This window comes from Sturnira hondurensis, unplaced genomic scaffold, assembly GCF_014824575.4.
Source record: "Sturnira hondurensis isolate 20B ecotype Veracruz unplaced genomic scaffold, ASM1482457v3 Scaffold0017436, whole genome shotgun sequence".
Lineage (NCBI taxonomy): Eukaryota > Metazoa > Chordata > Mammalia > Chiroptera > Phyllostomidae > Sturnira > Sturnira hondurensis.
In genome coordinates, this window is record NW_028090067.1 from 12038833 (window position 1) to 12062707 (window position 23875).

General features: G+C 49.0%; 1 protein-coding gene across 1 annotated transcript in view; it reads left to right on the top strand.

The window, feature by feature from the left end:
* The window catches only part of RFX4 (regulatory factor X4), a 136331-nt gene that overhangs the window by 35398 nt on the left and 77058 nt on the right, over positions 1–23875 (top strand). Inside the window, exons 3-4 of the mRNA XM_037068420.1 lie at positions 4097–4157; positions 14581–14704. Coding sequence (XP_036924315.1) covers positions 4097–4157; positions 14581–14704 — 185 coding nt within the window. The remainder of the gene's footprint in view (positions 1–4096; positions 4158–14580; positions 14705–23875) is intronic.

Consider the following 23875-nt stretch of genomic DNA (forward strand, 5'->3'; position numbering starts at 1 on the left):
GGCACGCAGACTTGGGCATGAAGTTAGCTGCGGTCTAGAAAAGTCTCTGCGGAGGGGGGAGACACCTGTTGGATGCTGAGCCGAGGTCCATGGCGGCACGAGGGGTGGCCCGTCCTTGTCTAAGTACTGTTGTTAGTAGCCGCCACCTGCTGAGCACCCAGGGAGGTCCAGCCTTCACCCACTGGCTGGTGGCCGCGTGCAGGTATCAGACTTCCCACAGTTCTGCTTCCTTGTTTGCAGAACAGGGACATAAATCGTCTTCCGAGCACTATCGGGAGGAACAGTGGAAAGCGGTGCCCAGTGCCTGGCCTAAGTGTTTGGCCGATAAATGCTATTATTATTGTTACAGTGTTCTTTAAAAGTGAATCTAGTCTTTGGCATATATTATTACACTTCATCTTCAGACCACCCTTGTGACATAAGTTATGATTCTTTTAGAGGAGGATGCTCAGCCTGGACGAGTCGAGCTGCCCCAGAGAGTTAGGGGCGAAGCCGGGATTCAAACCCAGGTCTGCCTGCCCTCAAAGCCAGGTCACTCCCCCATTCACTGGTATCAGAAAGGGCTCATAACAGAGTTCAGTTGGGAAAGAGATCTGACACAGCAGGGACAGGTGTCAACTGTGTTGGAGACACTGGGATGGAATCCCAGAACGAGAGCCATTGCTGGCTTCAGCCAAATGGAGCCCTGCAGCCAGGGACTTGGAACTCTTAGTCTCTGTCAAGTTCATCCCATTTCATCTCCTTACCACTTGGGAGGGAGGCATTGCTGTTATCCTCAGTTTGGAGACCAGAGGCTGTCTTGCAGCTTCAATGGAATCCCTAGATTGTCAAGTAGCCTCTCTCCCTCGAGCTCCTTTGCTCTGCTCGCCACGCCCAACAAGGACTTCTGTGACAGCCACCTCACGCCTGGGAAGGTGGCATGATCTTTCCTGTCCCCATATCTTTGTCTGTCTCTTGCCTTCTCTACCCCGACGTGGTCTCCCTTTCTGTGCCATCTGGTGCCCATCTCTGGCCTGCGCCAGGACTTAGCTTCCTGCCTCTTCTTCCAGGAAGCCTTCTTTCCCAGGCCTTGCTTTTTCATGCAGCTCCCCTCCCCCTTCCCCCCTCCTTCCTCTCCCCCTCCCTTCCCTTCCCTTCCTTCCTCCCTCCTCCCTCCCTTCCTTCTTTTGTCCACCTATATCTCAGTGTTTATCACTTCTTATTGAACTTGGTCTCTTTCTGCTCTGTTGGTCTTTCCCTTTCCCCAACCAGACTTAAGGACAAGAGTTTAATTTCTTTAGCCCCAGTGCCTAGCTGGCACAAATTAGGTATTCAATGAATATTTGTTGAATTAATTAATATCTCTACAATAGCCCTAGAGAATGGCCATTTTGTAAAGGAAGAGAAATGAAGCCAAGAGTTCAGTGGTTTGCCCAGTCATGGTAAGTTTTTTAATTGATTCTAGAATATGGACCTTTGAAATCTAGTCCAGGTTGGCTGAAATACTGAAATTTAAAGAAGCAGGGTAAAAAAACCCATCCAGTTCTAGGGGGGAACAGCAATGTTAATCATGTTCCAGCATAAGCTAGGCAGAGGTATATTTAGTTTGTTTACATACCTTTCTTGTTTTGCCATTTACATACCAGCATTGGGTGTTATCGTTATTTAAAAATTGTGTTACTTTCGTAGAAGTAAAGCTGGACCTTATTGTTTTCTTTTTATTTCTTTGTGAACAACTGAAACTGAGCATTGTTCTTTGTGTCTTTTTGTCTGCATTCATGTGAGACTCCTGTGTTCATGCTCCTTAGTGTACTATTTGTGTTAAAGATTGTTGAAGCCATTTGTGGAAGACAGACTTAACTATTTAAGTGCCAGGTGGAAGGCACTGGAGGGAGAGATAACAAAGGTGACTGAGGTACCATCCCTGCCTTAAGTAGGAGCTTATTAAGTAGAACACCCAAGTCGGTGAGATGAATATGTCCAGAAATAATGATGTAGGTGGCAAAACTATTTAACTGAGAGACAAGTAATGCATTGTAGAAGAACAGAGTTAGGATCAGTGGTTCCTGACTTGGACTGTGTCAGGGAAGGCTTCAGAGAGGTGGTGTCATTTATTCTAGGCTAGAAAGGATGAAAAACATTTAGAAGGAACTCCAGGTTGACAAAGCAGCATGAACAGGTATTGAGCCCATACTATGAGGGATATTTTCTCTCTGAGAACATTTAGTGTGTTTGTATCAATTAGGATGGTTTTGGTATCAGGGAAGGGAAGACCCAATAAGAAGTTTTATTAACTAAAGAAATGTCTTAGCTCACAAAACAAAGAGGCAGTTTTTTTAGGGTTGGTTAATCAGAGGCACAACAAGGCATTAAAGACCCATAGTTTTATCCTCTTTTCCTTTCAGCCTCGACTTTGCCCGCGGGCTGCTCTTTTCCTAGGTATAAGTTTGCTGCCTCACTCCAGTTATTATACTCAAAGGCAGGCCAGGGCCAGAATCTCTTTTTCCTTTGGTCCTTCCTTCCTCCCCTCCCCCTCCCCCTCCCCTCCCCTCCCCCTCCCCCTTCCCCTTCCCTTTGTGAAACAACAATCATTTGTATTTTCAACTTTGGAGCCAAAGTTCAAAATCACGGCCCCTGTTCCTTTTCATTAGGGAAAAATATTTTCCCCAGAAGCCCCCAGAGAGCTTCTCCTTAGGTCTGACAGTCTGACACTGTGTCACATGCCCACCTAATCCATCCCTGGCTAGATGAGATAAAATTACCATGATAGATTTAATCACTATTCACCGCTCTAGGATTTGTGAGGGGATCACCCTCCCTGAACACGTGGTCCCCTCTAAACCAGGGCTTTACTAATGTGGAGGAAGGTGAGTACATACGGTGGTTGGCTAAGCAACAGCAGTGTCTGCCACAGTGTTTAAGGGTAGACATTTTAACCTGAATTATAACAATATTGACACATTTTTATCAAGGAAATATTCTCGGAACTCAACTTCATTAAGCTAATTTATTTCTAAAAGATTTTGATAGTTTATGTTTTATTTACATTTTTGTTTTTACTTAATTACTTTCATGAGTACAAATTATTTTCCATATAACTTTTACAACCAGAGATTTATTTCATTGACCATTCTACATGTTCTCATTAAATTTTGCTGATTATATTTGCAGGTGTGAATGTTGTTAATTTTCTTTTGAAACTGTTACGTGTACCGTCTCCTTGGATCAAATTTTGTGGATCAAGAACCTTTATTTTTTATTATTTGTATGAAAATCTGCATTAGGAATTGGATGAGACTATATGTATTTCTCAGTTAATCCATGATACACTCTGGGCAGTTCTTCTTAGGGGTGCAAAGACTGATCTGTTGTTCAGACTGCTGGCTGGCGGAGGTCAGCACACCAGCCCCCACAGGTCACCTCCTGCCTGATGGTAGGGATTGTGAACTTTGAAACCCAATTAAAAAGTGTTACCCACTTCCCCCAAATAATTACATTCTTCTCATTAACAGACCTGTATCACCAAAAATTGTACTCAACTGCTATTATTTGGAATTTTGTCCATAAAAGTTTTAATGGGACTCATTCTCTCTCATTATATCAATATTGCATGATATTCTCGATTTTCACCTCTTGGGCTCAAAACCCTCGAACATTTACTACCTGGCCCTTTCCAGGAAAAGTGCAATGACACCTGCTCTATTGTTTTGCTAAGCGGATTCTTCTGAACACTCTCCCTCTCCCTGCCTTTCCCTAACTTTCTATTCTGACAGAGTTACACGAGGGAAAATGGTGAGCGAGGTCAGGATGTTCTTAGGGTCAAATTGTCCAGCCAAATGTCTGGCTTCAGCTGGGAGAGCAAGTCGGATGAGTGAGGTCCCTCATTCAGTGACAAACAGAGAGAGTTCTTCAAGCTGGAACATGCTGTGTCAAATTTTCTGTAAAAATCCATTTCCCCCTTTTTCTTATTGAGGTATAATAAGTCTAAAATGTTGGGAAAGCCAAAATATCATTGCTTTCAGAGCATCGCCATTTGAGGGAAACATCGTGTTTCGAGAGCTGAAAGGCCTTTGACCTTTCCCTACTGAAGTTAGCTCCTTTTTCTCTCCTTCAACAGATGAGGAAAAAGAAAATAACAGAGCTTCCAAGCCGCACTCCACTCCCGCTACTCTGCAATGGTAAGTCCCCTGCAGCAAGCTCTCTCTGGATGGGGGGCTCGTGTGAGTCCGCCTTTCTACCGGTTGGACAGCACGTGGCTCTTCTGACACTGTCACGATAACCCGACATCCCATAGCCCACCTGCAATCAATCTAATTTGCAGGTACGTGTAAAATACTCAACCTGGAGCCAGCCTGGAGATTAGAACTTGCATACTTATTCTATTTGAGGGGGGTGGTGGACTTTTTTCCCATCATCAAAATGCTGGCAAGGCCCAGAACCCACATGGATGCTATTTTAATTGGTTTTAATGGGATCCATGACTTCAGTTACTAACATTGCAGCAGACTATGGAAACAGGGATCTGTTCAGCCCCACCAGTGAGCCCCGATGAATGAACAATGACTTGCACCTACACCACAGTTATTTTAACACTAAAAAGGATTATCTACTAGAGTGGCTTTCTCTTTAATATTTGGAGTCCGTGGACTGGATACAACATGCAGTAATGCTGTTTAAGTAGCTGCCCTCCTGTTTGACATTTGCAGGTAAATTCTCCTCTAAGTGCTTTACTTAGAAATCGTGCAGCTGTGCACGCCAGAGCTGTCTGTGCGTGGGATTCACCCCTCAGAGGATCTCGTCAATCAAGGGCTACTATTCCCTCTAGCAACGCAGCCCAGCAGACCTGACCAGATTAACAGATGAAGGGGAGGGAAAGAGAAAGGAGGGGTATGGGGAGACTGAATCTGTTTTGCACCAGCCTCCGTGCTAGGTGTGACGTGCCTGTGCCTTGTTTCATTCTCACAAGTCTAGGAAGCTGGTGTTGCTAGGCCCATTTTACAGATGAAGGAAGTAAAGCTCAGGCAGTTCAGTCATTTGCCTGAAGGGACACACAGCTGTGACTTGGCAGAGGCAGGAACCTGGCTGGGTCTCTAACTGCAAAGGAAGGAATGGAGAAGAGAACAGATCTGCGTGGAGGGCAGATGGGCTTTCATGAGCAAACCACATTAGTCTCTGGTCTAATCCAGCCACAGGTGAGAGGAAAACAGTATTCAGGAATGTAACTCAATCTTCTCCAGCAAGAGTCTCAACTGTTGACTTGTTTTGCTCTGAGGGTAGCCGAGGCTGTTTCAAGAGCACCGCTTCCAGCCTCCTGGCTGGCTTCCATCGATCTGTCCCGATGTTCTTCCTCTCATTGCATTTGCTGCTTTTTTTTTATTTATTTGAAATTCTGTTCTACTTCCCTAATCAAATCTCCCCTGCACCGTTCCCCTAAATTACGGCTGCACAAATTCCCACAATGCCAGGACACCAAATGAGACATCAGTGGTAAGTGACTGGGAGAAAGTTTCTAGAAATGCACGGAATCAACAGACACTCTTGCTTTAATACCTGGAATGTTGTGTACATTTTATTATTTTTTAAAATCCTCACCCGTGGGTATGTTTATTGATTTGAGAGGTGGAGGGAGAAAGAGAGAGAAAGAAACATCAATCAGTTGCCTTCTGTACATGCCCCAACCAGAGATCGAACCCATAACCTTTGGATGTATGGGATGACTCTCCAATCAAGTGAGCCACCCAGCCAGGGTATCATTTTAGAATAAATGATTTGAAAGGGACTATAAGAAAATCACCTCGTCCACGTTTGTTTCCCTGCAATTCTCTGACATCTGCCTGGCAACGGTGAGGCTGGAGACGGTGCAGTCTCCTGAGCCAGACTGCCAGGAATTAACTCCCAGCTCTGCTGCTCTCCAGCTGTGGAACCTCGGGCAAGTTCCTTAACCTCTCTGTGCCTCAGTCTACTCCCTATGAAATGGGGGCGGCATAGGGTGGTCACGAAGAGGAAGTGAGTCATACAATAAAGGGCCTGAACTTGAACAGTGTGTGGTGCAGTGACAGGTGCCTGGTACATCTCAACCACCCTGTCAGTCTCTCAGCACACCGCCTCCTGCCGAGCCCCCAAGGACGCCCGGAGCAGGGCTTCTCTCCTGCCTAACCGTGCACAGTCAGTTCTTTCTTCTGGGCATAATTCTACACGAACCATCTGTGTTCTAAATAAAGGGACACATAGATTATTCCAGAAGAAATTTCATCCTCCAATTCACAAAGTTAGGCACTGGATTTTTTAATGATATATTGGTTTCAAGGGCACGTGAGGTTTGAAAAATATATAAATTTTAGTCTTATTTTTATCCAAAGGCATCAAGTTGTTTGAGCATCAAATTTTCCTTCAATTCCCTTTATATGATATTTTTATGATAGAATTTTAGTCATTCACTAGTCTGAGAAATGTTTACTGAGCACCTACCATCTCACTAGGCCTGGTCTAGGCTCTGGGATGCAATAGTGGATAAGATGGACCGAGAAGAGGGGCTGGGGAGGCTTCAGTGATCCCACAGCGAGCTCTGAAGCTGGGACGGCCCTTCAGAGACAACTGGCCTGGAGGCCATGGATCCGGTTCTTTGTTCCCCGACCTGGCCCAGCACTGGATGGAGACTGCCCTGGAGGATGGGGCGTACCTCTGGGCAGTTCCCTTCATGTTCCACTGAGGAAAGCTCCCCAAGGGGAGGGCCCAGCCTTAGGAACCACCCTCCCAGCAGTGGGGAAGAACACCCCAGTCCTGAAGGGCAACCTGGGTACGCACCACAGCATCTGCCTCCCTCCACGTCAGGCACAGGAGGAGCTTGGCAGGGACCTAGAGAAGGGCGCCTGTGTGGTTGGGCAAGGGGGTGAGTGGTAGAGAGCAGGTGGGAGAGGGGGCGGGGGAGAGGGTCTGCTTCAACGGTGGCACAGGCTGTGTGGCTGCCTGTATAACATTCCATGTGAGTAAATATTTTTAGGGTGTGATTTTAGTGTAAAACCTGTCTCAAAAGGAACAGGACACACCTTCCATTTTATAAGGAACTGTGACCTCACTGGTGCTGTGTCTCCTTTTTGCTCTGGTTGCCAGGAAGCTGAGAGCTAGATCTGATGCTTATGTATTTTTCGATCTCTTTCCTTTGTCTAATTTTCTTCTTTTTAAAAATTTTGTAGCTTTTTATACAAAGATGAGATACAAATACATTGAATCAAGACATATTTTTATTTTATTTTACTTACACAGGTAATACATTTCCTTATTTAAAAACAAAAATATTACAGATAAGGCTAAATTCTTCGTGTAATTCCTTATTTCCTTCTCCAGAGCAACCCAGTTATGAGTGAGAACTACATATATGTGTGTGTACATAGGTATGTGTATGTGCTGTCCTTTGCCTGTGTATTTACATGCATATGTACTGATCAAAGTTTCTGAACTGTGACTTTTTTGCTTAATATTTTCTCCGTTTTAAAAAGAATTCAGACACACAACAGTAAAAGTGTTATACGGTGTGGCACACTCTATTGATCCACGCCTTCTTCCTCCACAGTAGAAAGTTCTGGAGCTATACCCGCACTAGTCCATAAGGAACGACCTCACTGTGACCACTGACTACTCAGTCGTCCCCATAAGGCAGCAACGGAATTTATGTCACCATTTGTCTTGATGGACATTTAGGTTGGGTGCAAATCTCATCTTTGCCATTACAAATAGGGCCCCCCAAAACATCTTCATCTGTCGCCCTTGCACGCCTGCTGAAGTAGTTCTCCTGTACAGAGAAAATATTAATGGAATCGCACCCTTGCCTTCTTTAATGACCTTACCATGTTACTCCTTCACCTGCAGTAAAAAAAAAATAAGTGCTTTTCATCAAAATAGGGACCTAGTTCCACAGCATGGCATCTCATCCTCTGAGGCATTTGCATCCTTCACGTTGTCCCCTCTCTCCAGTGGCCATGTGCACCCAGCAGGGTGTGAGGAAAAGGACATAGGCTTCGCTGCCAAGCTGGCTGCCACCTGTCTGACAGTGCTGAACCCCCTGGGACATCAGGCTTGTTTTTGGAACTGGGTCAGGAACTCTCCACCTCATCCTCATCCACCCACCTTGCCACGAGCCTCTTCTCATCTTCCTAGAGACCAGCCCTGTCCTAAGAACACATGATACGGCAGCCATGCACCCTAAAATAATCGAGGCCACATCATCTGGAGGCAGCTCCCAGCAGAAAACAGGCAAATGTTGTCAACTGCCTTCTGCCAAACGCTTTCCGGCACCCTCGGTCACGAGGGTTAGTAAAGCCCAACCTGCTGGGGACGGCGGGCGCTGCTGGAATCCTGGCTGCACAAAACCCTCTATTCTCGCAGAGGGTTTGGAATGGGAAGCAGCCTGTCCTGCCGTCCCGGTCGCCTTGCTGCCAGCACACAGTCCCCTGCCCTGTCTGGGAGACACTCCCCGCTCCTGTGACCCTCAGGGTGGACCCATTTCTACTTTCAGCCATTTGCAGAGGAAGTCAGGCCCCTCCCCAAAGGAGGAGGGTAGAACTTCAGGTTGTCACTTTGTGGGGGATGGGGGTGGCACCTTTTCCCTTTTTTTTGAAAAAATAAGAAGGAAGCCTTGGGTGGTTGACAGGCTTTCACTATTTCAAATCAATACGAAACAATGTAAATCTTTAAAATGCTCTTGGAGTCCAGAGGGAGAGGACTAGGCTTGGTACTATTCCAAAGAAGTACGTTGAGGTTTTTGACCAGGTCATGGCTCCTAGACCAGGCAGACTACCTGAGTAGGATGCTTGATGTTTGAGGCTAACATCACTTACTTTCGTAATGTGAGTTCCAGAAAGGGAGGCTGAACATTTTGTCTCTGAAAGCAGCCAGGGGTGCACATTGATGCCAAAGCATGACTGTGTCCTGTCAGAAGCCACAGGTGCGGGTGCAGAAAGGGTCATTCAGCAGGCCAACCCAACAGGTGTTCATGTCCCAGAAAATGAGATGCTGCATTGTGGAACTAGGTTCCTAATTTTTAAAAAGCGGATTTTGTGCTGTAGTTAAGATATAAAATGGTAAAGCTGTTTCAGTGGGCGATTTTGCAATACCATTAACATTTTAGCATGTGCATCCAGTAATTCCACTTTATTATACTGACACGGAGAACACCCACGGGCGTGCAAGGGGCACAGGTGAAGTTGTCCTCAGTGGGCCCGTCTGTAAAGTGCAGACAGGGAACAGAGGGGAAGGGAAGGCGGGGGGACGGTTTATGCCAGTGGATGGTGTCTGACAATCTCAATCATGAGTTATGACATTCAGCAAAGGTTTTTTTTTTAAATCCTGTTGTCTCTCTCTTGGTAAAATGAAGAGAAAGTGTTCTGTTTTAGGTGTGTGTGCAAGGGCCCAGGAAGTGGAGGCTTTGGGCTGAGAGCCCATGAGTGCACGTAGGAAAACCTGGCCTGGAGGTGAGAGCGGCCAGACGGTTGTGCCAGGTGCTCTCTGCTCTTCATGGTAAAGCGCTAACTCAAAGCTTCCTCCCTGGGATGCCACAGGCCAACACCTCACGAGGGGGCCCTTCACAGATGCCCACTTCGGATAATGACTCACGCTAGCTAGTGGACTGAGTTCATTATCTCCGTAATAGGAGAGGCTCCATTCAGATGTGACCAAGTCGTTGAATAGAAGATCAGAAAATGGCAGAAGTGGGGAATTTTTTTTTGTGATCATTAAAGATGCCCAGGTCTGATGCACTATTGTTCACCATGTCAGACTAATGATGTCCTCTAGAAGTACGGAGGAGAAGGGGGAAATTTCATCAGATCTGAAGAGAAATAATTAACTGCCTTTCTTCCGGCCTTGCCGTGGTCTGGGAAGCAGACATTCCAGGGATGGGTGTCAGGGCCAGCACAGACCCTCCCTCCGGGCAGGGCAAGGCTGTGTGGGGGAAGATACCACGGTTCTGTTCCTGACAGTGGAAACTAATCAGGCATCAAGGTCTCCCTTGACGACTGTTCCTTCACAGTGCTTATTAAAATGCTTCATAGTCACAAGCCACCTAGATGCCTTGGGGCGAGGAAGCTCTGGTGAGAGGACTTAAACTTGGCTGGAGGTGTGGTTCTTCAGGAGGCGCTGGCCTTGGCAGGTAACTGCTGAGTCAGCTCAGCCTGTGAGACCTGTGACTTGCACCCACCCGACTCAAATGGTTCATGTAATGAGATGTATTTTAATCTCAGTCTTGTGCTTTAACCCTGAGCTCACGGCCATATTTCATGAGCAAACAAAGCCACAAGAACAACAAATAGAAACGGAGAGCCGGGGGCTTAAGTAAAGGAACCAGTGAGTGGGAGGACCCAGGAGTTGACCTGGGAGCCTGGGCCCTTTAACGCCATGTTTGGGAGCATTATTTTCCCCCCAACACACCGCTCCTGCATTGTTTAATCTTGGGGAGTTAAGCCCGGTTTGTCCATTCAGCCCAGTTAGGACCCTAAGAACAGGCCTGGGTTGCTCCCACATCTGACAACAAGAGCCCACACCCCAGATGTTCTCTCTGCCCTGGGGCCATTCCTTCGATTCACGCTCCACCACTTCTTGCCTGGACTATTGTAGTAGCTTCTAATTGGTCTCAGGTGTTCACTCATGCTCGCATTCAGCCTGTACTAGTTCGTCACCCCCTCTGTGCCAGCCCTACCAGCTCACCTTGTCCACCCACCACAGACATGCCAGAGGGATGTCTCCTCTCCACAAAGGAAACTCGATCATGCTACTCCCAGGCTTCAAGGAAACTTAACTGCCCCCTCTCATTTCAAAGGCCCAGACACCTTCCCTCATATTAATTCTGAACGGTTTGAAGTGCATGTTAGTTGCATGTGTCCATGGATTTTTCTGGCCAAACCGATTTCCAGAAGTCATTGGAGAAAATAAGCAAACGGGATACTTTCCCCCCTCTCCACAGCTTGTCACACACAAATTTCCTGCTGTCCAAACTGTTCATGTGCACACCCTAACCTGGGAAATGTCCCACGAGAGTCTGAAGAGTTGAGGGCAAAGGTTTTCAAAGACGGTGGTTCATGGAACTGGCAATTGTCTAAGGTGAAATGCATGAAATGATTTTGGGGGGTGGTTTTATACCCAAGCCATCGCTGGTATAAGGAACATATTAAGCTTTAGGTTAGTGTTAGTGTTGTTATTGATGACATTGTTATTGTTCCTACAGCATCCCAGAAACATTTGGGTCTTCCTGCCTCTGAGTGTTTGTTTTTTTAATTCTCTGAGTATCCCTTCATTGCCTCCTGGAAATAACGCTTTCACAGCAACTCTTATGCCAGGCCATATTCTTTTTTTAAAAAAGATTTTATTTATTTATCTTTAGAGGGGAAGGGAAGAAGAGAGGGAGAGAAATATCAGTGTATGGTTGCCTCCTGTATGTCTCTTGCTGGGAACTGGCCTGCAACCCAGGCATGTGCCCAGACTGGGAATGGAACCGCGATCCTTTGGTTCGCAGGCCCGCGTTCAATCCACTGAGCTACACCAGCCAGGGCACCAGGCCATATTCTTGCGTGGGCATTTAAAGATTCTCTCCACACCTCCCCCATGGTTCTCTCCTTTTAGATTCCTGCTTACGAGCCCCCTTCTCCACTCTGACCAGTGTCTCCATCACCCAAATCACATGCATGTTTGTCTCTTATCCTTGCTGTTTCTCTTACCTAGCATCCCCTCCCTCTGCCTTGGAGAAGACCACAGTCATCCAGAGTGAAACACTCTCTCCCACTTACTAGCCAGCTGCATGATCATGGGCAAAGGGGTTCCACTCTTGGAGCCCAGTGTCCTCATCTAACACATGGGTATGACACCTGCCTCATAGGGTTACTGCCAGGATCAAATGAGATCATGGATACCCAGGGCCTTGCACCCAGTAAGAACTCAGCAGATGCTGCTATTGTTACAACGTTGCAATCCTAACTCATCCATGAAACCGTCATCATCTGCTCTTACCCGACATTAAACTCTGTTCTCCCACCTTCCACTGCACCTGTGGTCAGCAGTCTGTAGTACTTCAATATCCTTAGTTCTGTGCATTCCCCCCGCCCCCTTGCCCCAATTAAACTGCAAAGTGGACTAGGGCATAGACCAGGTCTTCTGTCAACATGAGAGCCAACAGGAGCCAGACAAGGAACAGAAAATAGATTGGGTGTAAGAAAACCAGGGAGGAGTGAGGATTCCAGCCAGTTTGCGGGCACACGTAACTCTGGCCAATTGTCATGCGGGAATACGGGCTGGTGTTGCCAGATCTCAGCCTTTTCAAAAGAAGCCAGAAATCCCGATTCTAATGTGAAACGTCCTGAATTTTAAAAGTGGGGTCCACACTGTTCCGGCAAACAAAGCATGTCTGTGAGACCCCAGTTTGTGAAAGCCGTGTTGTTCAGATGGCTCCTGCGAGTTCACTGCGCATGTTTGCTGTTTAGACCTCTGAACGGCCTCCTACAGAGAAACGATACCGGGAACGGCACTTAGGCATCCAGGCTAAGCGAGGGAGGGCTGATCCCCACTCAGGCCAGACCTGAAGTCAGGGCCGTCCTGAGGAGCCTAGCCTCGCCGGGAAATCTTTTCCCACAAGAAACACATTTCGAGGTCCGAGTTATGATGTCGGGGACACGCATACTAGGACGTAAGCCCTTTCAGGACAGGGCCTTTGTTTCATTCCGTGCCCTCTCCTTAGTGTTTGGAATGCTGCCTGGCATTCAGTCAATATCTGTTAAACTAAAGATTACCTGCGTCTTTAACCCTCTGTTCACCATCAGTCTGTTCTCCGAATGCAAACAAGGACCATGTTGCTTCCCGTGGTATCCTTGGCACCTGAGTGATGAGAGATCAAGAGGCATTTGTTGAATGACTTATGACTGAAACAGTGTCTTTATCAAACACTCACTGAGCATCTGCTGTGTGCCAAGGAGTATGTTGGACTTTGAGGATGCAGAAGTAACTCAGACTCAAGGAACTGGGTTGCCCAGAAAGGGTTGCATAAAGCATTTTCTGAAACACTTTGAAAAACTGTCAGGAGTTACTCAATGTTCCCCTTCCCAGAAAAGGAGCCGGGGTGGGTGGAATGCCCTGGGACCAGTAGCACGTCTTTGTTCATTGGAGCCCCCCGAGGCTGCATCCACCCCCGGGGTCGGACCGAGAGAGACTGAACTGATTTTCTGTCAACCACGCGTCAGAAGGAGCCAAATGAGCGCTGCCCTTTCCAGCGGACACCTGGGGAGGCCGGGTCCTCATTCCACTCCAGCCACGACGGCTCCGGGCCACGTCTCTGGCAAGTGCCCTCGGAGCATGTGAGAAGCCACTCGAGGACATTTATCACATTGCTTTAGAATCGTGCCTTATTTCTGACCCCTCTCCCCAATATGTTTGGGTAAAAAGGGGTTATTCCAGTTGCTTTATCCCTCAAACTTGATCCCAAGTACTTTGGGTTGTTTCCTAAAACGCAGTTCATGACCCAAGGAGAGCTACTTACTGTTGGCACGTTTATTGGAGAGTGTGTGCCCAGGTTCTGAAGGGCCCACAGGGAAGCCCCAGGTGGCCACGTGCCTCCGCAGCTCTGGTGTTTAACCTCCCAGCCTGCCCATGGCGAAGGAGGCAGGATCCTTTTTGATGACTGCATGCTGGTGTTCGGGTTAAAAAGGAAAAACGATCTAGTTTGCTTTTTGTGTTCCCAATGCCCAGCACATGTTCTGGACCTGTAGGAGCCCACAGGTGTTTTATGAAAGAAGAATGGACAATAATGAGGTCCCGCATCTACTAAGTACTCACGGGGGCCAGGTGTCCGGCTGGCCCCGTCACATGTCACATCCAATCGTGACAACAACCTATGTAGTGGTTATAATCATCACATCCAAAACGAAACTGAGGCCTGAGGTTGAGTGACTGGCCCAAGGTCACCATGCTGGCCAGTGCCAAGGCTGAGATTTGACCCAAGTTGAAAGGCCCTATCGTGAACCCCTGACCTACACTCAGTAAGAAGGCCTAGAACCATATCATCCTGGTGCAGCCAAGAAGGCGATTACAGAAACCAAGAGGTTCAGCTCCCTGCTGTGCGTAGAAAACCTCCCTGTGGTCAGCGGGTTAATGACTGTCCAGCCTTTCCTAGGGCACTTGCTTTCCCAGGCTGTCCTCACCCACTGCTCCGGTCAGCCAAAAAGCCCTCTGTGATTGTAACACCCATTAGAAACGGCGACACAGTGAGTGTGTGGTTCGAAGCTCAGCTGAGGCACCTGCAAGACCCTCTACAATTTTTTGGAGTTTTGGGGAACCCGATCCATCCAGAATGTGGTCAGACCAGTGATGGAGCCAAGGAAGAGGACTGGGAATGTAGGCTGGAAAAGTGACCCTTGGTCATTCCCACGGGGACTGGGAGTCTGATCCTGCTCACCTGCTGACTCGATCACGAGCTCTGGCAGGTTGCTTTGTCCTCCTGGGCCTTGGTTTCCTCATCTGCAAGAAGAGTCATTTCTGAGGTCTTCCCAAGCTCTGCAGGAGTAGAAAGATTGTTAACTGTCTTGCTGGGGATTTGTTTGCTCACTGGGCCTTGGTGTATTTCCCCAGGCTGGAGGAGAACTACGAGATTGCCGAGGGGGTCTGCATTCCCCGCAGCGCCCTCTACATGCACTACCTGGATTTCTGCGAGAAGAACGACACCCAGCCCGTCAATGCTGCCAGCTTTGGGAAGGTGAGTCCCGCCTCACCTGGCATTCTCCTTTCCTTCCATCCTTTTAAGTAATTCATGCACATTTCTTAATCATGTTAATTGGTTCTTTTTGAGTGACCAAACTTTGTAAGTTAATACTCCACCTCAAAAAGTTTAAGCACTGGTTAACAAAGGAATACTGAGCCAAATACAAGAGCAAAATCATACCAAACTATTAAAGACATCAAACAATTCAGACAGGTTATAAAGGGAAAAGTGCATTTCCTTGGTACTCAGTGTGTAGAAAGTAAGTTTTTCCTCTGTGGGGCAAATCTCAAACTCACGAGGTGGTTATATGTGCGTCGGTTAGACTGAGATGGGCAGACCGCTTGCCTCTGTAGAGGGGAGGCCTCGGAGACACTGGGAAATGGCCTCGTGTCATCTGCCTGGCTGCCTGGGCGTTGTCCCTGGGAGTGGCGGTGTTTGTCGTGTGGCTGCAGGCCTGGCTGCTCTCTGTCTACCTTACGATGAGAATGTATTCCACACTCAGGGCCGTGTCTACAAAAAGTCGTTATCACTGATGGTTCATGCTTACCAGTTACCAGGCCAAGGAACGCTACTGGGTGCGCTAAGGCTGATTGTTTGTATGCGGGATAGATAAAAATTTGGATTTTTACACTTGCAAAATACCCAATTTAACTTGAGTCAGTGCATCCAAATTCTTTCTTCTTTTGTTAGCTTCTTTTCTCTGTGTCTAATTCTGAGTGCCTCTGGTAAGAAAAAACAGGCAGGTTTCTTCCTTTCCTCACCAGTTTTCTGCTTGCAGGAGTGGCCAGGCCTGGAACAGCAGAAAGAGATAGGTGTGTATGTTTCGGGGGTTCCCTTTGCAGATCCCCAACAGATACATTGTCAGCAGGAACAGAAAGAGCGGTGTCGGACATGAGCCAGCCTCCCTGGCGGGTCCGGACCTCAGTGGCTGAGGACTGGCTCCGCTCAATTGATGGGAAGGAGCTTCGGACACCTAGGAAGGGGGAAGCGTTCTGGTGACACACTGATGATATTCCCCCAAAGTGAAGAGACTGTTTTAAAAAGTCGGTGGAGAAACCTTTGCTCTTTCATTCATCCATTTCTTCGGTCCATCTGTGTCAGCTGAGATGGGCTGGCTGTGTGGCGGTTAGGCAGAGAGACTGAACAGTGAACCCACATGGGTCCTGAGGTGGAGGGGCTCACAGGCCAGGAGGGAGGCCGCAGGCCCCTCAGCAGGTGAGAGCAGGTGAAGCACGCCGGGGACACGTGTGACCCTGGAGCTTCGCTGTATGTCTGTGGTCCTGAAACATTCATTTGCATCTACACACTCCCTGGCAGTGACCACAATGGGAAGTCCAGATGAGGCCTCTTAGATGGAGCGACAGGTCAGGTGAACCAAAAGCCCGAGAATCTTAACTCTCCTGGACTTGCCATTTAACTTGTCTGAGCCTCAGCCCTCTGCGCTGTGAAGTGGGGACTAACCCCCACCTTCTTTCGGGGGTGGTGGCAGACTCAGCTGAGAGGGTGTCGGTGGGTGATGTAAGGCACTGTCCGCTCAGTCATCGAGTGGCTCAGATGTTCGGGGACACTCACCATGCGCCCTCACCACTGCTGTTGCTGTACGTTCTCCATGGGGCGTTTGTGTGCAGATACAAATGCCCGTTTGTTAGCTTAGATTCTGGGGGGGGAAAAGAAAACACCATTTCCGGCAACTCCAACTGGCTGGTATAAGGACCTTCTGTTCCTTTTTTATCAAACACTTTTGTTACCCTGTCGTCAGCTTAGGGTTTCTTTGACCCTGTGATCTAGGTAAAGTCAGTGTAACACACCCCTCCTCCCAGAGCCCTGGTTCCCTCCTAACCTCAGTCTCCAGCCTGCCTCTGAGACCTCAGCAGACCCCAGGGGACATGCAGCTCCGTGGTGCGGGACCCTTCCTTTTACACATGCCACCTCTCCCTGCTCCTCTGCTGTTCGGTGTGGCAGCCACTACCACATATGGTTGGGAAACTTAAGTGAAGTTACGTTCTTCAGTCACACTAGCCATATTTCAAATGCTCAGTAGCCACTTGTCACCGGGGGCTACCCTGTTGGAAGTGCAGAGAGAAATTGCCATCATCACAGAAGGGGCTGTTAGACAGCATGTTCTGAACCGTCGTGAGCCAGGGGTAAAATTTGGGGGCCTCTTTGCTTGCCACAAAACTGCCCTAGTGATCCTAGTGGACTGAAGGTGGTGGGAGGGGTTTACATCGCACACTGTCCATGGGACAGATGTCCTCATCTCAAGCTGCTGTGCCACCCCCCACTGCAGTGGTGGCTCACCGGTTGTCGACCCGCCAGTTCCCTGCTAGTTCCGGCCCTTCTGCCCTGCAGGCTCCTCCTCTACCGCCTCCTTCTGCCCCCCTCTTCCCGCTCTCCCCTCCTCCTTGGGACAGCCTCCACCAAGTTTCCTTATTTCTTGTCCTTGGTTTCTGCTGGCATCTCTGCCCACAGGTCTCATTTACCCCAAATGCTATTTAAAATATTTTCTAGCCATGACCAGTGTGGCTCAGTAAGCTACTGAGTGTGGCTGATGACCAGTGTGGGCATCATCCCACAAAGCGAAAGTTTGCCTGTTTGATTCCTGGTCAGGGCGCATGCCTGGGTTGCAGGTTTGGTCCTCAGTCGGGGTGCGTACAAGAGGCAACTGGTCAATGTTTCTCTCTCACATCAATGTTTCTCTTCCTCTATTTCTCCCTCCTTTCCCATCTCTCTTAAAAAATAAATAAATACATATATTTTCCCAAGTACTGTTTTCTCCTTAAGAAGTGCAGTGCCAGCTGCTTCCAAAACAGTAATTACAATTAGTATCCAAACCTCCCAGTAAATATCTGTCTTACCTTCAGTTCAAAAGCAAGGAAATGCTCTAATGGTACCAAAAGCACAAATGCAGAAGCTCTGCAGGTGCCTTGCCATGGATTTCAAATGCCCAGGGAGCCGGGGCTGCCCTTGTATGCAGAGGACGGCAGGGGCCTGCTGAGGGTGGGCTTCGCGTTGAGCTCACTGCATGGAAACCCCGGACAGCTACCCTTCCCGAGGGCCCCCCTGCACACTGCTGCCATCTTCCCGAAACCTTGGGGTGTGATTGTGGACAGTCTTCTTTTGAAGAGCTTTCTCCGAACATGTGATTTATCTACGAACTTTTAACTCAGAGCAGGTGAGGTCAGTGTTTCAAATTAGACTGGGGGTGGTCTCTCCACCCAGCTTGCACGTGGGCTGAGGCGAAACAGACATCCGTGTCGAAGCTCCCCGCACCCCCGATTTGCCCCAGGTCCCCTGGCCGGGGTACTGTCCTTGACCAAGGGGCAGCAATTGCTTTGCTGCAGGTAAGACCTGAAGCAGAGAGCCTCTTGGCAGTGCGGTGCCAAGCTGCACAAGCGTGGGCTTCCCGTCATGGCGTGTTGACTTCAGGTCCCCGGGGGAATGTGGGGTTTGCCGAGGCTGCTGCTGAGGCATCTCGCTGAGCTGGCCTTTGCCTGCTTTTATTGTGGGCGAGGGTAACGAAAGGGCACCCAACGTGGAGTCACTTAGCTTTCCTGAGCTCTCACCTCCTTGTCTTCAGACTGGGATAGTCTCTCACCAAATCACTCTAGGGATAAGATGGGACCGAGCCTATGAGAGCACTTCTTCAAACTGTGAAGAGCGCCTGCCCGTGGAAGAAAGCACTGCTCTCTAGAACTGGCCCCTCCCCCAGCCCCCTGTTCCCGCCTCGCAATTTGTTTCCCTTTATAGCCCTGGTTGCTGTTTGCAGCACCATGCATAGATGGCATCACTAATTTTTAGTACATATAATTTTTGATTATATAATTGTATATTATTGTATACTATATGGCTGTATATTATCTAATATGTATATAATCATACATGTTATAATTATACAAACCATCATATATGTGACTGGTATATATTCTCTATGACGTATATGTCAGTTGCTATGTTTCGTCTGCCTCTTTCTCTCCAGTGGAAGCTCCACGAGGACTTTTTTGTCCACTGTGAATACCTAGCGCCCAGGAGAGCGCCTGGTACTCCGCGGAGCCCCAGTGTGTGCTAGAGGGTGAGGGACTTTGATGAGTAGTGTTTGCCAGGGGCCACGTGAGTCTCTTGACGTTTGTGAATTTGTACCTCGTACGGTGACTACATGAAGTAGGCATTGTCCCCGTTTTCCGTGAGCTCATTTGCTGAGTGGGGGTGGACTTGGTAATGTGCCAGTGGGAACTGGCTGTATCTTGACTTCCTTTGAAGAGCCCCCCTTGAAAGTCCTCTGTCCAGCCTGGCTGACAACATCACTGGGAAATCCCGCGACATCTGGCCATGCTCAGCCATTGCACCCGTCTAGCTTACATCATTAAAACTCAGGTCCAAGTGAAAACTCCCACCTCATGCGGAGGTCAGGGCCTCTGCTGCCCAGTGGCTCAGCATTCGCTCTGTGAGCAGGTGATGCTGGCTCTGTTTCTCTCCTCTTCAGGAGCCTCCAGGGCAGGGGGAGGGGGTGCTTAGAGGAAAGATCAGCTGGTGCTCTTGGAGGCTTCCTCCCAGAATCCAGTACCTTCTGCTATGATCATCACCCCTATACTGGGGGAAGGGGTCCGATTGTGGGGGTTGGGGGGGCCCTGTGGCTCTCTGTCCCACTGGCTGAAGGGACATGCTCTGCAGCCCCGTCAACCCCCCACCCTCCCACAGCTGCTCTGGCTGCTGCACCGAGGACTCACCGGTGGCTCTGTTCCTGTGCTGCGTGATTTTGACCAGCTCACCGCACACCCAGGACTCCACCCTGGCTCTTAGAGGTGCCCAGATGAGCCCCCACATGTGTAACTGGGGTAGGAACAGGCTGAGCTTGGTGACGTACACACAGAAAATGGCTTTGCTGTGTTCTAGTCATTCCTTCAATTGTGCAGTGCCCAAACTCCCTTCTCAGACCGGTGATGGTTTCACGGCAGGTTCAATAGCTTCTTGGTGATCAGCCACAAGAACAAGCCTCTTTTCAATAATTTAGACTCTCTTTCAGACATTAAAAGTCCAGTCCTGGGCTCCCGCAGTCTTGCACCCCCAGCCCCCCGCTCAGTCCCACAACGTGTGGCCTGGGGACCTGCCGTGGGGGAGGGCATGTGTGGTTTGACCTTCAGCTCTCCGCTGACCTTTACCTCCTGCTTCTGGGGCCTCCAGGCTTGTCAGGTGGAGAAAAACTATTTCCAAAATGATACCCCTAATTCTCCCTAAAATGTAGTAACATTAAATTTTCAAGAACAACAGAACTGTACAATGAAAACACCCCAAACTGTTAAGGATCAGAATTGACCTACATATATGACATCATGCTCAGCCAAATTGCCCAAGCTTATCGTAGGTGATTTCTTAAAAAGATGGTAGAAGCATCTTGTTACATCTAATTATGAATGTAGAATTTCCTGATTTCTCATACAATTAATAAAAACAGCAACCATGTACATGGGGCTTTCTGTGTGCCTGGCATGTTCTAAGCACTTTACACATATCAACATCATCTAATCCTTGAAACAACAGCCCTGTGAGGTGCAAACTGTTATTATCCCCATTCATAGATGGGTAAACTGAGTCCCAAACAAATTAGGTAATGTGCGCAAGGTCCCACAGTTAGTAAGTGGTGAATTCAGGATGTGAACCCGGGAAGCCTGGCTCCAGGGTCCACACACTTAACATCTCATTTACACAGAGCAGGTTTTTTTCAGGGACAGTGGGTACGTGTGGAGGCAGTTTTGTGTAAACAATTTTTCTTCCCCTTTGGTGTAGTCATTAGCAGTCCCCTGGCAGCCTAGGTGTTGGAATTTGGGAGACGTCTCTGCCCCTCTGTTTCTCAGGGGTCACGTGTGCTGGTGGTCGCTGTTGAGAAGTGCCCCCTCAGGTCTTCCCCCCGGGTGTTCCAGGCACTGTGAAGCCTCTGCTAGGACTTTTCCTGCTGCTTCCTCCCTCAACATTCGGCTTCACCCATTCGTTCAATACTCACTGGTCTCTCTCTGCCTTGGACTGGGCCCTGTGCTAGGTGATGGGTACGGAGTGAGGAGACAGCTTCCTCAAGGGGGCGAGCTGCAGAGGGGACATCCGCACATGAGAAACCTCAAAACGAGGTGGCAAATTTGCCTCTTGAGCTGTGAAACCCAGGGTTGGAGGGACACAGAGGAGGAAGCTTCGGGCTCCTTTGGGGTGGGGGTTGAGGGCAGCGGGGTCAAAGCCGGTCCGGGAAACCCCCAGGGGCCAGTATTGTGGGAGAGGTCCCAAACCACAGCCTTATGAGACCCACAGAATCCAAAGTGGGTGTTTTAATTCCACCAGTTACTTCTTTCTCCTGTTCCCACTGGTCTTTGGGAAACTCTGAAGCAAAAATTCTACCTGCACATGGATGGAGTATCATGTGCTTAGCGACTGGCTAAATCCTCTCAGAAAGAAAAATGGGGCCTCCAGTTTCTGAGCAGAGAGAACACCTCTAACCTATGAGGGGCTTGCTCTCCCAGCATTTATGACATGCAGGCCAGTGGCGATCTGAAGACCGACCAGTGTCTTGGGCAAACCTCTGTCGAAGGCCCACCATGTGCTATAGGCCAGGGGCTTCCAACAATGCCAAGTTTGGGGCCCTGAACTTGAGGATCTGTTGGCCCCTTTCCCTCTCTGAATCTCAGACTCTCCATCTATCCAATGGGAAACTTAGTCTACCCACACGTGAAGATCTTTACCACGTCAGCCAGAAATACTTCTCACCTGGAAACTGTCATGATGGTAATGCGGGTGGGTGCCAGCACGAGGCTGAGCCCCTGCGCTGGTTCTCCCGGTTACCCTCACACAGCCGTGCAGACTAGACGCTGTTTCCATTTCCGTCTAAAGCGGACATAGCTAAGTCCAGGGCCACTGGAACCTGCTCTGTGAAACACGTGCCGGCTGGAAGTCAGAAGGTGCATCAGTTCGGACTTGGGTTGGGTGGTGGGTGAAAGACGCCCCTCCCTATTCCCGAACAGGGGCTTAAATTCGTCTTGGGTTTTACTTTTTTATATATAAAGTAAGTCTGGAAGAAGGAAGCCCGGCGTTGGCATGACGCCACTATGAGAGCATCAGGGACCTGGGCCCTTCTTGCTGCTGCCGTCCCTAGCAGATGGCTTCCAATTTCTAGGTCACCTCGGGGTCCAAACTGGCTGCCGGACAGCGAAGGCTAAATTCCAGCAGGAAGCAGGAAGGGGTGGGGTAAGGAGAGCAGGGCGCAGGCCCCCCGGGGGAGTCGGCCTCTGCAGGAGCTGTCTTTCCCAGAGCCCTGCCCCCTGACTTCCCAGCACAGTGCTTCGCTGTCAGGGAGGCAGGCAGGCAAACGGAGACTGTTGATTGACTCCTGGAGTAAAAAGTCAGAGGTTCGTTAGGGAAGGAGGCAGGCAACCAGCGCTTCTATCCACACGAGGGCACTTCAGACATGCCCATATTCTTTTTTAATAGACGTAGAATACTGTATTGGTTTCAGGTGTACGATGCAATGACTTGATATATGTATATATTGAGAAATGATCACCCAGTGTTATCATCCATCACCACACATATTTACAATTTTCTCCTTTTGATGAGAACTTCTAAGCTCTACTCTCTTAACGACTTTCAAATATAACGACACGGTATTAATTGTAGTCTGCGTGCTGTGTACATCACATCTCCAGGGCCCGTTTATCGTACAACTGGAAGTCTGTACCTTCTGCCTCTCTTCACCCATGTCCAGCCCACGTATGCTCCTATGGGCTGCAACTCGGACATGAAACCCGGGATCCTGAAAGAGTACAGGGCATAACCTCAGTGAGGGGCCCGTGGAAAGTAACGTGGGTGGTCCCCCTGTGACCACCGGGACTCTGTGAGGGTAACGTGACTTATGGCCAGCAGTTTGAAGAACTAGTCAGGAACAGGCACATTCATGGATAAGCACTAGATGGCTATGACAGCGTGTAGTTTCCGTCCATGGAGAGTATTTTGCCTTGCAGATACCCCTCCCCTAAAGGCTTGCTGGTGTCCCAAATTCCTCAATTCCTTTAAGTCTGTAGAAGTGCAACTAGAGCCGGACAGGGCACTTCATTCATACTCTTGGTTCCTGTCACCACAATTAAATAAGTTTACTCTGTCAGGGGGACTTAGAGATCTGTTGGTGAAGCCCCTCATTTTCCAGATGAGGAAATTTTCAGTGGGATTGAGTACTTTTTGCAGGGCCGTATGCTTAGTGGTGCGGTTGGATCAGAAGGTTCGGGAAGAGCACTGGACCCCCTCTGTGGGGTGGGGACACCAGTAAGAGGTAGGAAGACTAGAGCAAAGGATATGACTTGTATGACTTGAATTGATTTGTATTCTGATTTTTCCCATGAGGATTTGTGATCATTGGCAGTTTGGGCTGTGGGTGGGTCTTCCTTGAATATCTGGCTCCTTCACTGCCCGCTATGCTTGAGCAATGAAAAAAAATAAAGAAAAATGATACCAATTCTGATGTGGGGACCTGCGCCTCCTGCAGTACCTGGGAATGGAAATGGGGCTAGAGATTCCTCTCATTTTACGTGACCACCCTTTCCCTCAAGAGTCCTTATAATCCACCCGCCTGCCCACACTCCCTCCCCGACTGTGGTCATGTGCCCCCCGTGGAAGGCCACAGCAGAAGGTAACGGTGCTCTGAAGCCTCTTTGGGCTCCTTCAGGATGGTCCTTTTCCAATATTCAAGGGGAAAAGAGTATGTGGGACATACTTGCAACATTCTTGCACATGTTATCTCAACCTTCAGTGTCAGTGTGGAGTGCCCACCTCGGAACGGCTGGGTTCACACAGGAGTCCGGAGTCTGTTCTCCCAGGGGTCCTCAGTGGTGTGAGCCGCACAGACTCCAAAATCAGACTGTTTGGGTTTGAATCCCCTGCCCACTCCTGACCAGCTCTGTGAGAGTGGGCGGACTTTTAATAGCTCCGGGCCTCCGTGTCCTCGTTTGTAAAGTGGGGAAGAGCTAGCAGCCCCCCGGAGAATCGTGGAGACAGTGACGGCCAAAAGGGCTTTCTCGGCGCAGCGCCCGGTAAACACGAACACGCAGCGCCCGTTAGCTCTGTGTACAGCTCCGTGTACCGCGCAGCGTGCGGGGCTTTAATGCTCGATGTTCTTAGTGTGTCGTCACTGACACATCA